This window comes from Palaemon carinicauda, chromosome 31, assembly GCF_036898095.1.
Source record: "Palaemon carinicauda isolate YSFRI2023 chromosome 31, ASM3689809v2, whole genome shotgun sequence".
In the NCBI taxonomy this organism is placed as follows: Eukaryota; Metazoa; Arthropoda; class Malacostraca; order Decapoda; family Palaemonidae; genus Palaemon; species Palaemon carinicauda.
This window is the reverse complement of record NC_090755.1, coordinates 11,266,749-11,286,094: the sequence shown is the minus strand read 5'-3', so window position 1 is coordinate 11,286,094 and position 19,346 is coordinate 11,266,749. Positions and strand designations below refer to the sequence as shown.

At 39.4% G+C, this 19,346-nt stretch overlaps 1 protein-coding gene across 1 annotated transcript in view; it reads left to right on the top strand.

Moving 5' to 3' along the window:
* LOC137624278 (heterogeneous nuclear ribonucleoprotein U-like protein 1) overlaps nucleotides 1-19,346 on the top strand; it is a 148,455-nt gene that overhangs the window by 94,504 nt on the left and 34,605 nt on the right. Inside the window, exons 4-5 of the mRNA XM_068354820.1 lie at nucleotides 17,589-17,896; nucleotides 18,108-18,293. Of these exons, the coding sequence (XP_068210921.1) occupies nucleotides 17,589-17,896; nucleotides 18,108-18,293 (494 nt within the window). The remainder of the gene's footprint in view (nucleotides 1-17,588; nucleotides 17,897-18,107; nucleotides 18,294-19,346) is intronic.

The following is a 19,346-nucleotide window of genomic DNA, read 5'->3' as shown; positions in this document are numbered from 1 at the left end:
GTGTCTGATGATGAGGCTGCACACCTGGATCCCTCATCAGACGTGGATGAATCCAAGTCTTCTCCACCTTCTATTGACTTTCGTAAGGTCTTGGCTCTTTTTAGGGAGGTATACCCAGACCACTTTGTCTCTGCTATCCCCCGCTCTCCGCCATCTGAGTTTTCGCTGGGCATGCAACCAGCTAAATCTACTTATACTAAGCTCGTCTTAGCAAGGTCCTCTAAGAGAGCGTTAAGGATTTTAGGGGAGTGGTTGCAGTCTAAGCAACAACTTGGAAAGACTTCGTTCATGTTTCCTCCGACTAAGCTCACTTCTAAAGCGGGCGTTTGGTATGCCACAGGAGAGGAACCAGGCTTGGGAGTACCTGCCTCTGCCCAGGCTGACTTCTCAAGTCTGGTAGACTCTCCTCGTAGAACAGCAATGAGGCGCTCTAAGGTTTGCTGGACCTTCTCAGACCTTGATCACTTCCTGAAGGGTGTTTTTAGAGCATTTGAGATGTTCAACTTCCTAGACTGGTGCCTGGGGGCCCTCAGCAAGAAGACCTCCCCTGCGGACAAGGATTCTGCCATGCTCTTAATGTCCTGCATGGATAAGGCCATTAGAGATGGATCTGGCGAGCTTGCTTCGATGTTTGTGTCAGGGGTTCTTAAGAAAAGGGAGCAGCTTTGTACCTTCCTTTCCTCCAGCATCACACCTTGTCAAAGGTCTCAACTCCTTTTCGCTCCGCTCTCGAAGTTCCTTTTTCCCGAAGAGCTTGTTAAGGACTTGTCTGCTGCCCTGATACAAAAGGACACACATGATCTTGTGGCCTCATCGGCTCGTAAGACTAAGGTTGCTACCTCAGTCCCCAGGACTTATCGCACCCCAGTGGCTGATACTCCTGCTACGAGGTTCATACCGCCCTTTCGTGGTAGAGCCCCCAGCCGAAGAAGCTCCCGTCCAGACTCTTCCAGGAGCAAGTCTAGGAAAAGTTCCAAGGCTTCTAAAGGAAAAAACTGACTCTCCGCATCTCCAGACAGCAGTAGGAGCCAGACTCAAGATCTTCTGGCAAGCCTGGGAAAAGAGAGGTGCAGACGCCCAGTCTGTCAGTTGGCTGAGGGAGGGTTACAGGATACCATTCTGCCGCAAACCCCCTCTGACCACATCTCCCATCAACCTCTCTCTCAACTACAAAGAAGAGGACAAGAGGCTAGCGTTGCACCAGGAGGTGTCGCTCCTTGTACAGAAGAAGGCAGTGGTTATAGTCCGGGACCATCAATCCCCGGGCTTCTACAACCGTCTCTTTCTGGTGGCCAAGAAGACAGGAGGTTGGAGACCGGTGCTGGACGTCAGCGCGCTCAATGCGTATGTCACCAAGCAGACGTTCACGATGGAGACGACGAAGTCGGTCCTAGCAGCGGTCAGGCAGGAGGACTGGATGGTCTCGTTGGACCTGAAAGATGCCTACTTTCACGTTCCTATTCATCCAGACTCCCAACCTTTCCTGAGATTCGTTTTTGGAAAGGTTGTCTACCAATTCCAAGCCCTGTGTTTTGGCCTAAGCACAGCTCCTATGGTGTTTACGCTTCTGATGAGGAATATAGCAAAATTCCTTCACTTATCGGACATCAGAGCCTCCCTTTACTTAGACGACTGGCTGTTGAGAGCCTCCACGAGTCGTCGCTGTCTGGAGAATCTCAACTGGACTTTGGACTTAATCAAAGAACTGGGTCTGTTAGTCAACATAGAAAAGTCTCAGATCATTCCCTCCCAATCCATTGTGTACCTGGGAATGGAGATTCGGAGTCAGGATTTTCGGGCTTTTCCATCGGCCCCAAGGATAAGCCAAGCCCTAGATTGCATCATGAGCATGCTGAAGAGGAGCAGTTGCTCGGTGAGACAGTGGATGAGTCTCACAGGGACCCTTTCATCGCTGGCCCTGTTTGTCGAGCTAGGGAGACTCCACCTCCGCCCTCTTCATTCCATCTTGCAGCTCATTGGGACAAGGGTTTGACTCTCGAAGCAGTCTCTATCCCAGTCACCAAAGAGATGAAGACCACTCTCTTGTGGTGGAAGACCAATCTCCTTCTCAGGGAGGGCCTATCGTTGGCTATTCAGACCCCCAATCTTCATCTCTTCTCAGATGCATCGGACTCGGGCTGGGGTGCGACCTTGAACGGACAGGAATGCTCGGGAACGTGGAACGAGGAACAGGGAACGCTCCACATCAACTGCAAGGAGCTACTAGCAGTTCATTTAGCCCTGCTGAACTTCAAGTCCCTCCTGCTAGGCAAGGTGGTGGAGGTGAACTCAGACAACACCACAGCCTTGGCTTACATCTCCAAGCAAGGAGGGACCCATTCGAGGAGCCTATACGAGATCGCAAGGGACCTCCTCATTTGGTCAAGAAGTCAAAACCTCACTTTAGTCACGAGGTTCATTCAGGGCAACATGAACGTCTCAGCAGATCGCCTAAGCAGAAGGGATCAGGTCATTCCCACGGAATGGACCCTCCACAAGTGTGTGTGCAACAGACTTTGGACCTTGTGGGGTCAGCCTACCATAGATCTGTTTGCCACCTCCATGACCAAGAGACTTCCGCTGTACTGTTCCCCAGTTCCAGACCCAGCAGCAGTTCATGTGGATGCTTTTCTGCTGAACTGGTCCCATCTCGACCTTTACGCATTTCCACCGTTCAAGATAATAAACAAAGTCCTTCAAAAGTTCATCTCGCACGAAGGGACACGGCTGACGCTGGTTGCTCCCCTTTGGCCTGCAAGAGAATGGTTCACAGAGGTACTTCAATGGCTAGTCGACGTCCCCAGGACTCTCCCTCTAAGAGTGGACCTTCTACGTCAACCTCACGTAGACAGGTTGCACCCAAACCTCCACGCTCTTCGGCTGACTGCCTTCAGACTGTCGAAAGATTCGCTAGAGCTAGAGGCTTTTCGAAGGAGGCAGCCAGCGCGATTGCCAGAGCAAGAAGGGTTTCCACTCGTAGAGTCTACCAATCTAAGTGGGAAGTCTTCCGGAGCTGGTGTAGAGCCAATGCAGTATCCTCTACCAATACCTCTGTGACCCAAATAGCTGACTTCCTATTACATCTTAGGAATGAGAGATCCCTTTCAGCCCCTACGGTTAAAGGGTACAGGAGTATGTTGGCTTCAGTTCTCCGCCACAGAGGTTTGGACCTTTCTTCCAACAAGGACCTTCAAGACATCCTTAAGTCTTTTGAGACTTCTAAAGAGCGTCGTCTATCCACTCCAGGCTGGAACCTAGACGTAGTCTTAAGGTTCCTTATGTCACCTAGGTTCGAACCTCTCCAGTCAGCTTCTTCCTTCAAGGACCTTACCCTCAAGACTCTTTTTCTCGTCTGCCTTGCAACAGCTAAGAGAGTCAGTGAGGTTCACGCCTTCAGCAAGAACATTGGTTTCACGACCGAATCTGCAACATGTTCTTTTCAGCTCGGATTCTTAGCTAAGAATGAACTTCCTTCACGTCCTTGGCCTAGATCGTTTGAAATACCTAGCCTCTCCAACATGGTAGGTAACGAGCTAGAGAGAGTTCTTTGCCCTGTCAGAGCTCTCAAGTATTATCTTAATAGGTCTAAACCTATTCGAGGACAGTCAGAAGCCTTATGGTGTGCCATCAAGAAACCTTCGAGGCCCATGTCCAAAAACGGGGTTTCGTATTATATAAGGCTTCTGATTAGAGAAGCCCATTCTCACTTAAAGGAGGAAGACCTTGCGTTGCTGAAGGTAAGGACCCACGAAGTAAGAGCCGTAGCTACTTCGATGGCCTTTAATAAAAACCGTTCTCTGCAGAGCATAATGGATGCAACCTATTGGAGGAGCAAGTCAGTGTTTGCATCATTTTATCTTAAAGATGTCCAGTCTCTTTACGAGAACTGCTACACCCTGGGACCATTCGTAGCAGCGAGTGCAGTAGTAGGTGAGGGCTCAGCCACTACATTCCCTTAATCCCATAACCTTTTTTAACCTTTCTCTTGAATGCTTTTATTGTTGTTTTTATGGTTGTTACGGTAGGCTAAGAAGCCTTCCGCATCCTTTTTGATTTGGCGGGTGGTCAATTCATTCTTGAGAAGCGCCTGGGTTAGAGGTTGTGTAGAGGTCCTTTAGTAGGGGTTGCAGCCCTATATACTTTAGCACCTTTGAGTTGATTCAGCCTCCAAGAGGAACGCTGCGCTCAGTAAGGAAGACGAACTTAAAAAAGAGGCAGAGTAACGGTTCAATTCGACTTCCTTACCAGGTACTTATTATTTCATTGTTATTTGAGATAACTGATTATATGAAATATGGGATACTTAGCTATCCTTTAATCTTGTACACTGGTTTTCACCCACCCCCCTGGGTGTGAATCAGCTACATGATTATCGGGTAAGTTTAATATTGAAAAATGTTTTTATTAGTAAAATAAATTTTTGAATATACTTACCCGATAATCATGATTTAATTGACCCTCCCTTCCTCCCCATAGAGAACCAGTGGACCGAGGAAAAATTGAAGAGGTGTCAACAAGAAGTACTATAGTACCTGGCCACAGGTGGCGCTGTAAGTACACCCCCTTCTAGTATTGTGATAGCTGGCGTATCCCTCCATAGAATTCTGTCGGGCAACGGAGTTGACAGCTACATGATTATCGGGTAAGTATATTCAAAAATTTATTTTACTAATAAAAATAACATAATAACCAACTACAAGTTCTTCAAACTGTCCAACAGGGATTGTAGATGTATCCTGAACCAGCAGTATGTCTATCTTTAACTTGATAATTAAAATATTAATGTTTTTGTATTGAGGTATGCATACACCTCATGTGACTCACCATTTTTAAAACGCCCATGTAACTAATGCAGGGATTACCATTGTTCATTCAAGCATTTGTTAGATTTTTCAAGTTCAAGTAGGTTAAACTGTCAGAGAGGAAATATCAGGAAGGAGGAGTTCCTCAGGATAGTGTGCTAAGTGTAACCCTATTTGCATTAGCCATTAATGGGATGTCATCTGTTTTTCACCAAGATATTCCCTCCATGCTCTTTGTAGATGATCTCTCCGTATCATCTGCTGGGACTCGAATGTCAATTGTTTAGAGAAAACTACAACTCTCACTTGAAAAAATTATTTATTGGGCTGATGTTAATGGATTTAAGCTTTCGACGAGCATAACTGTTGTCCATTTTTGTCGTATTCGGGGAGTACATCCAAACCCAGTTATGTACATCAAAGGTCAACGGATCCCTTGTATAAGCGCAGCTAGATTTTTATTGTAGGCTTACATGAGTTCCTCATTTAAAAGCATTAAAAGTTGAATATTGTGAGGCTCTGAATCTTTTAAAAGTTTTGTCCCATACATAATTGGAGCAGACTGCAAAACTATTTTAGGATCATACAGCCTTAATTTTTTCCAAAAATAGTTATGGGGGTGAAATGTATAGTACTCCAAAGCCACCTCAAAATTATTTTTAAACAGTTGAATTTATAAGAAATGGAGTTTTTCCATTTAGGATATCACCAACCTCTCCAAGGAAATTACCAGAGATATTTACGGTATTTTTTAATATATTCGTACAAAAAAAGAACATGACCGACTTAGAAGCCAGGTCAATTGTTATGGAAAATGTTGAAGAACACAGGTAATCGACTTTATTATTTAAACTGATGGCTGTAAATCTGGTACTGCCGTTAGATTTGGAGTATAGAGTAGTACTTTAAATTGTAGAGATGCGCTTCCTCTAGTATATTCCATATTTACTGCCGAACTATATGGCTTACTAACTGCTAATGAGAAGATAACATTAAAAGAGCTGGATAAGCTTTAGCAGATTTTAATTCCAGTAACCCTTTAGGTTTAAAGATTTTAGAGTGGCCTTTTGTCATTGGGCTGTGGGGTATAACAGGTTTTTCGACATGAGAATGTTGCAGCTGAGTTGCTACTAGGAAGGTACCCCGTTCTCTGTGAGGGCTTTTTACCCACCATCAAGAATTTTATTTATAATTTTTAACAGTATTGGGATTGTTTAGTCGATAATAAGATGCAGGAAATAACAAATTATGTATCTCCTTGGAGGTAAAACAAGATGCCCTGAAAGTGGGAGACTACTCTTTGTCGTCTCTGCATTTGTCACCCTCGGTTGACTTAAGTTTTTGCCAACTGGCCAACACCAGCCATATTGTGCCAACTGTTTGGTACCCTTGACAGTTAGGCATTTGTTGGCTGAATGCCCCACTTATAACGCCTTAAGAATTTGTTAAATGTTTGATGCTCGAGGTGAGGATAACCGGTTCATCCTTGTCAAGATTCTTGGACAGGATGTGTTGTACTATTCCAGCGGTATTTTTAGATTTATTTCCATAGTATGTCTTCTGAAAGCTATTTAATTTTATAAGGACTTCTTTGTGTTTACTATTTTGAATTGAATTCTGTTTTATTCTTAATTTATAAAAAAATATTGGTATTAATAACCTCCGATGTCAGGATACCAAAGAATTCTAAATCAAATGATCAACCACCACTCACAAGCGTACTACTATGTGCTCATACGCTCCTAAGGGGGCACCATTTCAATGGTTAGTGATTGCTCACTCTGATATGGATACCTTGCTATTTTATTAGGTAGTAGGTTGGCCAGGGCACCAGCCACATGTATAGATACTACCGCTAGAGACTTATGGAGTCCTTTGACTGGCCAAACAGTACTGCATTGGAACTTTCTCTCAGGTTACGGTTTATTTTCCCTTTGCCTACACACATGCACCGTATTGTCTGGGCTATTCTTTAAATATTCTCCTCTCTCCTAATACACCTGACAACACTGAGATTACCAAACAATTCCTCTTCATTTAAGGGGTTATGCACTGTAATTGTTCAGTGGCCACTTTCTCTTGGTAAGGGTAGAAGGGACTCTTTAGCTATGATAAGCAACTTTTCTAGGTGAAGGACACTCCAAAATCAAACCATTGTTCTCTAGTCTTGGGTAGTGCCACAGCCTCTGTACCCTGGTCTTCTACCATCTTGGGTTAGAGTTCTCTTGCTTGAGGGTACACTATGGCACACTATTCTATCTTATTTTTCATCCTCTTGTTTTGTGAAAGTTTTTATAGTTTATACAGGAAATATTTATTATAATGTTACTGTTCTTAAAATATTTAATTTTCCTTGTTTCCTTTCCTCACTGGGCTATTTCTCCTTTTGGAGCCAATGGGCTTATAGCATTCTGCTTTTTCAACTAGGGTTGTAGCTTAGCAATTAATAATAATAATAATAATAATAATAATAATACTATAAATTTTACTGGCGGAAGCACAATCCAGACGATATGTTTTCTAAACATTTTAACCTTGACTGTGATGTACCTCATGACTGATTCAAGTGGGACTCTACTAATGCCGTAGTAGCTGAAATGCCACAAGGAGTATGAAGTAACCCTTATGGGGATGACTCTGTAATATACTATTTAATTAATCTGCCTTTTGTAAAGTATTCTTAAAAACACCAAAATTTCAAACAAATAATGTTTTACAAAAGTAGCAGATCCAATAAGGTGATGAAATTCAATGGGACCAGTATTCAATATCCACCTCATATGGAAAGCACATATGTTTTATTTAAAAAATAAATGTATTAATGCTCTTAACATAATGAGGTGCAAATGTTGCATGCTTGATTAGTCCATATTGGAGTTATTTGGTAATGAGAAAGCAAATGACACAGCCACAACAAAGCCCTTCATAATAACAAAATTGCAAACTATATGGAACAGTGAATCGGGGAATCATAAATTGAAACAAACCAATTGTTTCTCTATGGGCGTCATCATCATCTCCTCCCACGCCTATTAACGCAAAGGGCCTCGGTTAGATTTCACCAGTCGTCTCTATCTTGAGCTTTCAATTCAATACTTTTCCATTCATCTTCAGAACAGGATTAAAGAGCAAATGATTGTAGCAAAATTATGTATCGGTTATATGAGATTGACCCATTTTAGAAGACAAAGATATTCATGTTTCACTCAGAAAACTTTATTGATATTTTATCGGATTGTGCAACTACATTATCTTTCAAGATTTTAAATTTTTTTAAAAGCATAGGTTTGATTTACAGCATTTGAATTTCTATTTGTTTTCTCTAACTTTTTTAAAGCTTAGATTTAATAGAGATTATATATTTCAATCCTGAATTTACCATATATTTCTGCTTATAAGACTACCTGCAAATTCTAAGTTCCCCCATAAAAATTATCGGTTGTCTTATACTACCATTCTAATAATCAAACTTTCATTTCTAAGCGATATTTTTCAATAGGGTGGACTCTGCCTTGGTGCGATAACCACTAACATACAGGGAAAAATTCTCTTTATGAAATAAACTCATCATATATAACTATTTTTGCCTTACTGTTAAGTGTATTATTGTCATATCTTCATGATAAATAGCCTATTTGAGGAATAATTTTATGAGTGAAATAAAATGTCTATGAGACCCTAGCTGAGGAAATGTAAACAAGGTTAGCTGATTACAAGTTTCTGCTCTTGAGAATAGGCTCACATGTAAATAACAAAATGTATTTTGGATATGATTTCCAGATTAATTTAAAACATTTAATACTAGATGTTACAGAAATATCAATACAGTACCGGTATGTGGTAGATTACTACAGTTTTCATTGTTTTATTAAAAGCTATTATCATTAGTTATCGCGTGGATTTGTAAAAGCGATTGTTCGTCATTCTTTCACTGTGAAACAAAGAGAAAAAAGGTTTCCCTTTTTGGCATCTTGTATAGGAAGATTGTGATATAGAAATTGGTTTTATCCAATTTATTTTGAATTTCTAAGGATGCATTAGGTAAAACAGCATTTAGAATAAAATTTTCACATAACCAGCCTATAAACAGGTTGGTTTGTAATTTGACAGTCCTATAATTCTACAGATATGAGATAAACAAATTTGCCATAATTTTTTACCTCGTCTTGCCTAAAGGCCGTCTTGTATGCGGAAATATACGGTATTCGGGCCAGCTCTGAGAGTCGAGCTTAACTCTTTGGGCTAGTTAATCTCCTCCCTTTTGATGATGATAATATAGTAATCATTCGTAATTTGTCACAGGGATGGTGGCGAGAAACCCAAATAGTGCCACGGATACTGCAATGATAACAAGCCAAGCAAGATTGGTTGTTCGGAATGTTCATCAATATTTCCTGTCCTTAAATCAGCTAGAATGTAAGGCTGTTTTACAGCACAAGACAGCTGCTGCCACTGGTGTTTCAGTGGAAGCTGTAGAAAATATCTTGAACCACCACGAAGACGAGAGATTAGAATCACTGCCACCACCTAAGGAAAAGCAGTCTCCCATAACAGAAAATATTGAAGGCATTGAAGAGGAGAGCATTCGGAGAGTGATACTGTCGTTTTACGAAAGTGGGAAATTGCCGACTTTAGGTGGCTTGTTAGAAAGATTAAAGGAGCCACCTTTCAGATTTAGCGGCGTCAAAGTCACTCTCAAACGTCGCGTGAATAATCTGGGATTTCTTTGCAAAAGTATTAACGGGGATAGCGTTGTACTAGTTGAAAAAAATGATATAGTGGCAGAAAGAAGTAAATTCTGCAGACTAATGTTTGCGAATAGAAACGGTAATAATCCAAGACCAGAGATATATGTTGGTGAAACTGTTGTTAAAGTGACTGAGTATCTGGGGAATCACAAGTGCAAAAATTTTGCTGTACCATTAGTTGTGTTGCATGCTGGGGGAGAAAATGGATTTGTACATGAAGCATTGCAGGTGCTCAAAGTAGGGAGTGGAATTAAAGGGGAAGATGTTAATTCACTGAATTGCAAGAAATTCCGTACGTGGTTCCAAAACAGTCTGCTCCCAAATATTCCTCCTCATTCTCTTATTGTGATGGACAGTTCCTCCTATCATTCAAAAACCTTGAATAAACTGCCCAACAGATGTTCGAAGAAAAGTGAGCTAACGGAGTTGCTATCTCAGATGAACATAGGCCACGACTCATCGCAAACAAGATCGGAGTTACTCCAACTTGCTGCTTTGCATAAAGGGAAACAAAAGTACGAAGTCGACGAACTAGCTCGGGAGGAGGGGCATACTGTTGTCAGAATACCTCAGTTTCATAAACTCTTGAATCCCATTGAACTTGTTTGGGCCCATGTCAAGTCTCGGTTGAGCAAAGCTCTTTCGAATAGTCATTGGGATTTAGAAGGAGCTCCTGAAATTCCAGCAAGTGTAGTGGATGGTATTTCTGAAAGTCTTCAGGATATAGTAAAGACAGTAACAAAAGAAGACTGGCTTAAATTCATTGGCTATGCCAGGGATATGGAAGAAGACTATAGAAATAAGGACAGAGCTTTTGACTCCATGATGGAAGAGTGTACAGACTTTGATGATGATGGTGATGGTGATGATGAGTTTTGCTTAACCTGAAATGTGTCAGGGCATTCTTCCTCATGATTTGTGTACTATAATACTATTGAATATTTGTTGTATTATGCAAAAAAATTGAATGATGCACCAGGTTATAAAATTGCTGTTGTACTGTATGTGTCCACAGGTAAATCAGCTGATGAAATTTAGGTTGGTAGCAAATATGGATAAGTGAGAGTTAAAAAGTGTTTATAAACGTGTTGGCTGAGTAAAATCCTCCTCGATAACAATACCTATTGTTCATCACATTTTGCGGTTTTGAGCGACTTGACCAAACCCAATGTAAATTTGCATTATATGCTACAGAAGGTCCTCAACGGTCGCTCTTACCTGAATCTCATGCCTATGATTTTCAGCTGCTAAAGTCAACAAATAGTCAGGTTTCATATGAAATACAGTAGATATGTTATTACAAATGTTGTTTTACTTATCGTATTAAATGTTATAATACTGTTTTATTACAGTATTTCTTGATCTTATCTTTGATATTTTCTGTTGGATTTTTGTTTGTCTCTGAATGTTTGTAAGTTGGGGACCTTCTCTAATAATTCTAAAGTACAATAGAACATCGCAATAATGGACTAATGGGGGCAAGGACTGCCCACTATCGTCGATAGTCCATCGGAAATAGGTTTCCTGAAGCATGAACTCGAGCAAAATCATATATTATACACAGGCCTCCTTATAAACTGTATTATATGCCCGACATCTTGGCTAGCATCAAAACGGACAGCTGAGGTTAACACTCTTGTTTTCCACCCTTGGGTGATATAAGGAATGTAAATTAAATGATGAACCTCGCATAAAGAAATCGTTTCAAGCATGAGCCGAATAAAAAGACTGAAGACACAGCGCCATAAATTGCTAGTGAGCAATCTGGGAACTACTACTATTACTTTCCCTATTATTAAGATCAAACAAAACTGTATAAAGATGTATGTAGGTATACCTCCCCTTATGTCGGTAATTGGTTCCAGGAGAGGAAACCTAAGATGATAAACGACATAAGTCAAATTTACTTGTCATAAGGCTAAACCACAAATAACCATTCCCAGTTCTGTATTTTAGTTATAATGCATTTTGAATAATGTAAGGTTAATAAGAATCTATTTAAGCTTAGAAACAAGTGAATTTTAGTTTTTAATTTGGTACTAATTTAATTTTACGTATAAATGTGTATCCATACTTATAAATGTAGATGTTTACAATGTAGCATGTTTACTGTACATTGCGGGCTGTTTACTTGTGAATGTGGTTTGTTCTAAGATAGTATAAAATAGAAAGATTTTGTAAGGTTAAATAACAAATTAAGTAATGATTATTTTGGATATTAAAAAATAAACTTAGTTCCATTTATTAATATTTACATTCAATATCTTTGTTTACATCGCATACCTTAAGTAGATGGCTGTGGATCATAAGCGCCAATAGCTGATTCGTCTGTTGTTGATGTTCGATGCGAGTACTGTACTAATAAACTGGTCGAGAGTTTGTTGAACTGTGCTCCTACTTTCTTCAAGGATTACATGATAGGGAGCATAATCGCGATACCGTCGTAATTATAAAACAGCTGACATAAAACCTAAATAAAAAATCGGTAATTGCTGTTGTTAATATACGTCTTGAATTGGTGATAGAAAAGTACAAAAAATATTAAACGATGTTCAGATAACATAAAAACCAGGATTATTGAAGACATCTTTTAGTACATATACATTATGCTGTTGGCCAAAGCCTCAGATCAGCTGACGAAATCGAATGACGTTTTAATCCTAGTCTATGAGGGAATATATATTCCAACGTAAATTTGAAACCGACTTAACTCGAAACGACGTAAGTCGAAGCACAGTGTACCTTAACAAGAACATTATATTTTAAATTACCAAGTAAAAAGATGTTAATTATCGTATGTGTCTGCATATAAGACGACCTTTAGATATGACAAGGTAAAAATTCAAGGCAAACTCTGAAATCAACTAAATAAAGCCGATATATGTTTTGCCTTCAATAAGATCCCCTAAAGGGAAACTTATTTTGTTTACATTTCATTGTTACCCACAATAAATGAACAAATTTGCACATCCAAGTGATAGCTAACGATACTAATAGATTTTAATAAAACTACACCAAAACTGTTGTTTACTATAAGATTGTTTGAATAAGTTTGTAAATTATATTTAGAATGCTTTTGATTTACTGTATATGTGCCACATATTCTGGATATTGGTATCATGAATCAACTGATTATATTTATATTTTTTCAGCTGGGCTCACATGATGTAATTTCCAGACTTATTGGGAACAACCTATAATAGATGTTGTAGACATACTATTATGTTATATACAACAGCGTTTTTCATTACCGTAATCAAATGGATGCATACATACGTTTGTTCATTGTTGTTTTGGTGGTGAACGTAAACAAAACAATTGTTTTCCTTTTGAATGTTGTATGTAATCTATATTGTAATATGATAGGGTTTGTGTTATTTATTTATTTTGTGTCACGCTCTAAAGAAAACGGAAATAATTTCATGGTATACTCTTACAAATTCACATTGGACTTTGAGTACTTAACCAAAGCACATCTTATATAGTTTTCCCAATTTTATCTTTAGCACCTGACTTTTTTTTTTAGATATTTGACAAAAAATTGAGTTCTATCTATTTCCATAACCTAGGTTATAAAATTAATCTCGGGACATTTTAATAAAACATGTATAGGTTAGGAAGAAGATAATTAGTATTGAAAATATCATTTCGTGTAATTTACACAGGTTCCGCTTGTTGAGACATGGTAAAGAAAAGGTTATCTGTCAATTTGAGTTTCTTGAGATACAATAAGGAAAACATGTAATAAAATTTTTATATATATTAAAAATAGTATTTATTTATGTGCGCGCATTTCCTCTAAGTGTGGTAGCTTGATGTCAGCTGAGATTGTTTACATTTTTACCAACGGCCTCATAGAAAAGGGGGTTGATTTCATTGACGTAGAATTATTTCCCAAATAGGCTATTTATTATGAAGATATGCCAGTTCAGTTATAAATACTGTAATGTGAAATTGGTTTTATTATCTTTATGTAAATAAACATACAATATATAAACAAATATCTCGGAACTATTTACTTCTTTTTATGTTGACCTTTTTCAACTCCAAGTTATGTGGCTTTTGTCCATTACTTTAGAAATCCGTCATAACAAGGTTCTACCGTATCAACGTAATATTACTCTACGGGGAATATCTGATGCTATTACTGGTAATTTGGTTTAGTTATTTAGAAATAGTTCTAGGATTTTGATTGCTCCTCTTAACACTTTATTTGTTCATATGGTGGAAAACTTTTTTTCAATTCAGTATTTAAGGGATTTGGAAGGTGCGTAATTAAATTTTTGGGTGCAATGTGCATTGCCTGTTGACAAGGCTTTAGTGTATGGGTTTCACGAAATTACTAAGGAATTTACGTTCTTGTTTTTTTTTAGTTGCTTTCCAATATTACTCAATTGTATGAAATGACATTGTAGTTTATGATTGGTGGAAGGATTAGAGTTGAAATAATATTGACTTTATTGCAGTGAAATTGAGGAGTTTATTTTAATGAATGGCCTCAGGTAGGTCTGTGGTTACATTATTTTCTTTTATTGTCAATTTAGAACAGTATAATGTTATATTGATTTTTACTTTAACATGAGTTTCTTAGCTGTAAAGAATAGCTAACAGATCATTAAACTAATATTATTTAACCCTTTTACCCTATTTGGAACTTTCCAACCCTTAATCCCCTGGCCTTTTTTTTTAAGCACGTTTTGCAATATATTTTTTTAAATTGCTCTAACAGCCTTAATCTTTGTTATAGAGAGGTCAGGTTGGTCTCATTCTTTTGGAAAATGCCTGAAGTTTCTCAAAGTTATCAAAAATATGCAAAAAAATGTGAATAGCAGCTTATTGCAAGGACGTACCGGTACGTCCAAGGGGGCAAAGGGATGAGTTTTGTGAAACGTACCAGTACGTCCATTGGTGGTAAAAGGAATAACTGAACTTACTCCCAGAAATCATTGCTTATTGTTCTCAATCTACTAGCTTATGAACGAGCAAAATTTAAGTTGAAATATTTTAAAGATAGAGATGAAATTGCTCATGATCAACAATGCCACCTTGATTATTGTTTTGATGGGTTTGATACATGCTAAAGTTCCTCTTTATATAGTCTGTTTTTAAAATATACTCTTGTATCGGATACACGCTTCACATCCGTGCATTCGGGAGAGTAGATTTTACAAGTGTAGTGGAGAATATTTGAACTCAACTGCTGCTTTTAGAATTACTTGAAAATAGAATACAGTAATGATTTTGAGGACGAAAATGTAGATAGAAAAATACTTGAAACCATTGAGATAATTTCTCATGAGAAGATTTAAGCAGTGCCTTGTGAGTTTTTTTAGATACCGTATTTCCTGTGTCATAAGACGCTACAAGTGGTAAGACGCACCCTTAAATTAGCGAGGCAGTTTTAGAAAAAAAAAATTGAGGATTTTAAAACCTCAGCACAAATCCCTAGTCAGAGACTCTAGCGTGATTGTCTTGCACAGTAACTTTTCTTATTTTGGTTGCATTATGAAATGTGCAAGTTGATATTAATTAGCTATATGCCAATTATCCCAATTTTATTACATATTCATTTAAGAAACCACTAAATCAGTTGTAGTTTTCACCACAACTACATGTTTAGTCATAGTGTTTGGTGTTTCAAGTGTTGTTTACATGAAAGCAGCACTGCCAAAGGTTCATCAAATTTTGTTAAAAAGGTAAAATTCTAGTAATATTTCCAAAATTCCTCATAGCCAATAAAATTTCACACAAAATGTAATTATTGATTAAAGTAATCTAGACATTCTTTCAGGTGGATTAATTTTGCTACTGTATATGTGATTCTAGGTCTACTGTAGTTACTTTTTCTGCAAATTGGTAATACTGCAATCAATAAACAGAAGTTTTTCTTCCAAGGTCGTATTCATCGACTGTCTGTTTGTATTATTTCGTAACTCAGGCAACAAAGTCATTATCAATATATTGCTTTATTACAAAATATCAACAAGAATGAGAAAATAGATATATACTGCATAAACAACTAATATGTCATAGCATTGCCTGCTATGAGACCATTTGTTAGCATGTTTGCTTGTAGAAGGGGGTTAGCCAGTCATCAGCTGATTACCAATAAGAAAAAAAAATCTGCTATTGTACTTCATTAAAGGAAGTGCAATATAAAGATAAATGAATTTATTACATCACATACATATATATACCAAGGCACTTCCCCCAATTTTGGGGGGTAGCCGACATCAACAAATGAAACAAAAACAAAAAAGGGACCTCTACTCTCTACGTTCCTCCAGCCTAACAAGGGACTCAACCGAGTTCAGCTGGTACTGCTAGGGTGCCACAGCCCACCCTCCCACATTATCCACCACAGATGAAGCTTCATAATGCTGAATCCCCTACTGCTGCTACCTCCGCGGTCATCTAAGGCATCGGAGGCAGCAGCAGGGCCTACCGGAACTGCGTCACAATCGCTCGCCATTCATTCCTATTTCTAGCACTCCATCCATCCACCCAAAACCTTGGCCTTCCTCTTGTACTTCTCCCATCAACTCTTGCATTCATCACCTTCTTTAGCAGATAGCCATTTTCCATTCTCTCTACATGGCCAAACCACCTCAACACATTCATATCCACTCTAGCTGCTAACTCATTTCTTACACCCGTTCTCACTCTCACCACTTCGTTCCTAACCCTATCTACTCGAGATACACCAGCCATACTCCTTAGACACTTCATCTCAAACACATTCAATTTCTGTCTCTCCGTCACTTTCATTCCCCACAACTCCGATCCATACATCACAGTTGGTACAATCACTTTCTCATATAGAACTCTCTTTACATTCATGCCCAACCCTCTACTTTTTACTACTCCCTTAACTGCCCCCAACACTTTGCAACCTTCATTCACTCTCTGACGTACATCTGCTTCCACTCCACCATTTGCTGCAACAACAGACCCCAAGTACTTAAACTGATCCACCTCCTCAAGTAACTCTCCATTCAACATGACATTCAACCTTGCACCACCTTCCCTTCTCATACATCTCATAACCTTACTCTTACCCACATTAACTCTCAACTTCCTTCTCTCACACACACTTCCAAATTCTGTCACTAATCGGCCAAGCTTCTCTTCTGTGTCTGCAACCAGTACAGTATCATCCGCAAACAACAACTGATTTACCTCCCATTCATGGTCTTTCTCGTCTACCAGTTTTAATCCTTCTCCAAGCACTCGAGCATTCACCTCTCTCACCACTCCATCAACATACAAGTTAAACAACCACGGTGACATCACACATCCCTGTCTCAGCCCCACTCTCACCAGAAACCAATCACTCACTTCATTTCCTATCCTAACACATGCTTTACTACCTTTGTAGAAACTTTTCACTGCTTGCAACAACCTTCCACCAACTCTATAAAACCTCATCACATTCCACATTGCTTCCCTATCAACTCTATTATACGCTTTCTGCAGATCCATAAACGCAACATTCACCTCCTTACATTTTGCTAAATATTTCTCGTATATCTGCCTTACTGTAAAAATCTGATTCATACAGCCCCTACCTCTTCTAAAACCACCCTGTATTTCTAAGATTGCATTCTCTGTTTTATCCTTAATCCTATTAATCATTACTCTACCATACACTTTTCCAACTACGCTTAACTATGATAATTGTAGTTTTATATTCTATCTCGTCAGTTTGAGTGCTTGTATGTCAGTAGTTAGGTGTTTGAGGGGTGTTAAACTCTCTTATATAACTTTTTCCTAAGTGTTAAGACGCAGGGTGATTTTGGGGGGCATTTCACGTGAAAAAAAGTGCGTCTTATGAGACTGGAAATACGGTACCTCATTATGCAATTCACCAAATCCACGTCTGTATCAAGTACAGAAGATTAAAATTTTACAAATTGATTGTTTTTTGCTTTAATATTTGCATATTTTTCAGGAGTCTGTATCTGGAATGATCCTAAATCTATTTTTAGGAACTGCTTAAAAGATGTCTTCTTTCATTGTGGTCTTTTAATTATTTCAGATAACTCTGATTTAAGTTTATTAATAAACAAAGAAGACTTCCTGAGCGCCCAACCACTAACCATGCAAGGCTTTGGTTACGTGTGGCATGGAGTGAGAGCCACGTACGGCTTCACCAGAGGAAGAATATTCTACGAGGTCAAGGTTCTGGACTATCTCTCCGTGCCCCACTTGGAAGAAGACGAGCAGCACCCCCACGTGGTTCGTGTGGGTTGGTCGATTGATGAGGCTGGTCTAACACTCGGGGAAGATCCCTTCAGTTACGGATATGGCGGCACGGGGAAAGCCTCCACTAATCTAAAGTTCAAGGTTTGTATGTTAGTGGCGACTCTTGAAGAATTTCTCACTGAACTATTATCCCTGTTGGAGCCCTTTGGGTTATAGCATCCTGCTTTTCCAACTAGTGTTGTAGCGTAGCAGGTAATAATAATAAAATTTTCCTCCATGTAACATATATATATAAAATTCTTATTTGCATGATCTTATTCCAGTTAATTTTTTTTTTTATTGTATCTTGCAGGACTATGGGAAAACATTTGGGAAAGGAGACGTAGTTGGCTGCTACCTTGATTTAGAAGCTGAGCCCATTGTTATGTCCTTCACTGTCAACGGAGAGAACCAGGGGACGGCCTATGAGATCTCGCGTAGTACGCTCGGAGAGAGGGTCCTCTTCCCGCATATTTTGACCAAAAACTGCAGTTTCAAGGTAGGGTTTAGATACTGTACTTTATATATCTTTTTAATTTTTTTTTTTCTTATAATAAGAGCGTTGTCACTTTAACCTCTTCAATTTATTGATATTAAAGAAGTAAAGGATATTCCATGACTCCTAACTGTAAATTTCTTAAAAGAGAAAGAGTCTTATGTTTTGTTGAGAAAAGTTTTATTGATCTTCTTTTGGACTCTTGAGAATTTTTCTTTTTAAGTAGCAGTTGTTCCATAACCAAAATACAAACCACGCTATTTACATAGGGTATTACTTTTGGCGTAGCTGAAATGACGAGCCATTAGAATTTTAACAAGGGTTAACTACCCCTGCACTAGTTAGCAGGGGTAGGGGAGCGGTAGCTAGCTACCCCTCCCCCCTCACACACCGGTGAGTTGTCTCACTTCACTTTTGGCTCGGATGGAGTACAGACGTTTCTGTCTTCGTCCTCGTTGTTGACAGCCTTAATTTGTTTGCTTTACTTTTTCTAGATTCTTGTGTGTTTGGAAGTTGGCCTCGACCGTTATCATCGCTATGCGCAAGTGCCCTGGACTCGCTGGCCGCCCTTGTGGGACGTTCATGTCGGCGGAGGACACCAACCCTCACACCCTTTGTCCGCAGTGCCGAGGTCAACGGTGTGAGAGAGTAAATACTTGCAGTGAGTGTAGGGAGTGGTCTGCCTCCCAGTGGGAGAAGTTCGGCCGTCGGCGTAAGAAGTCCAAGAGAGACCGTTCTCCTTCAAGGGTAGCCTTGAAGAAGGAAGGCTCTAAGGACTTCTCTACCTCCTCCGAAGCTCCCACTCGATTGGTCTCTCGTGAGAGGCCATCGAGTGAGAGCGCAGGCCCTAGTGGTTTTTCCCGACCTCGGAGTGTGGGAGAGGGCGTTGCCTCCCATAGCGAGGCAGTTCCCCCTCCTCCGGGGGAGGATATTTTTGATTTAATGGAATTTGATCAAACTGTATCTGATAATAGTTTGTTTCAGCTATGGGCTTCCTTGGGGCTTTAGGGCACGCCCTCCAAGGAAGCCCTGTTTGACCTGATCCAGTTGGGGGCA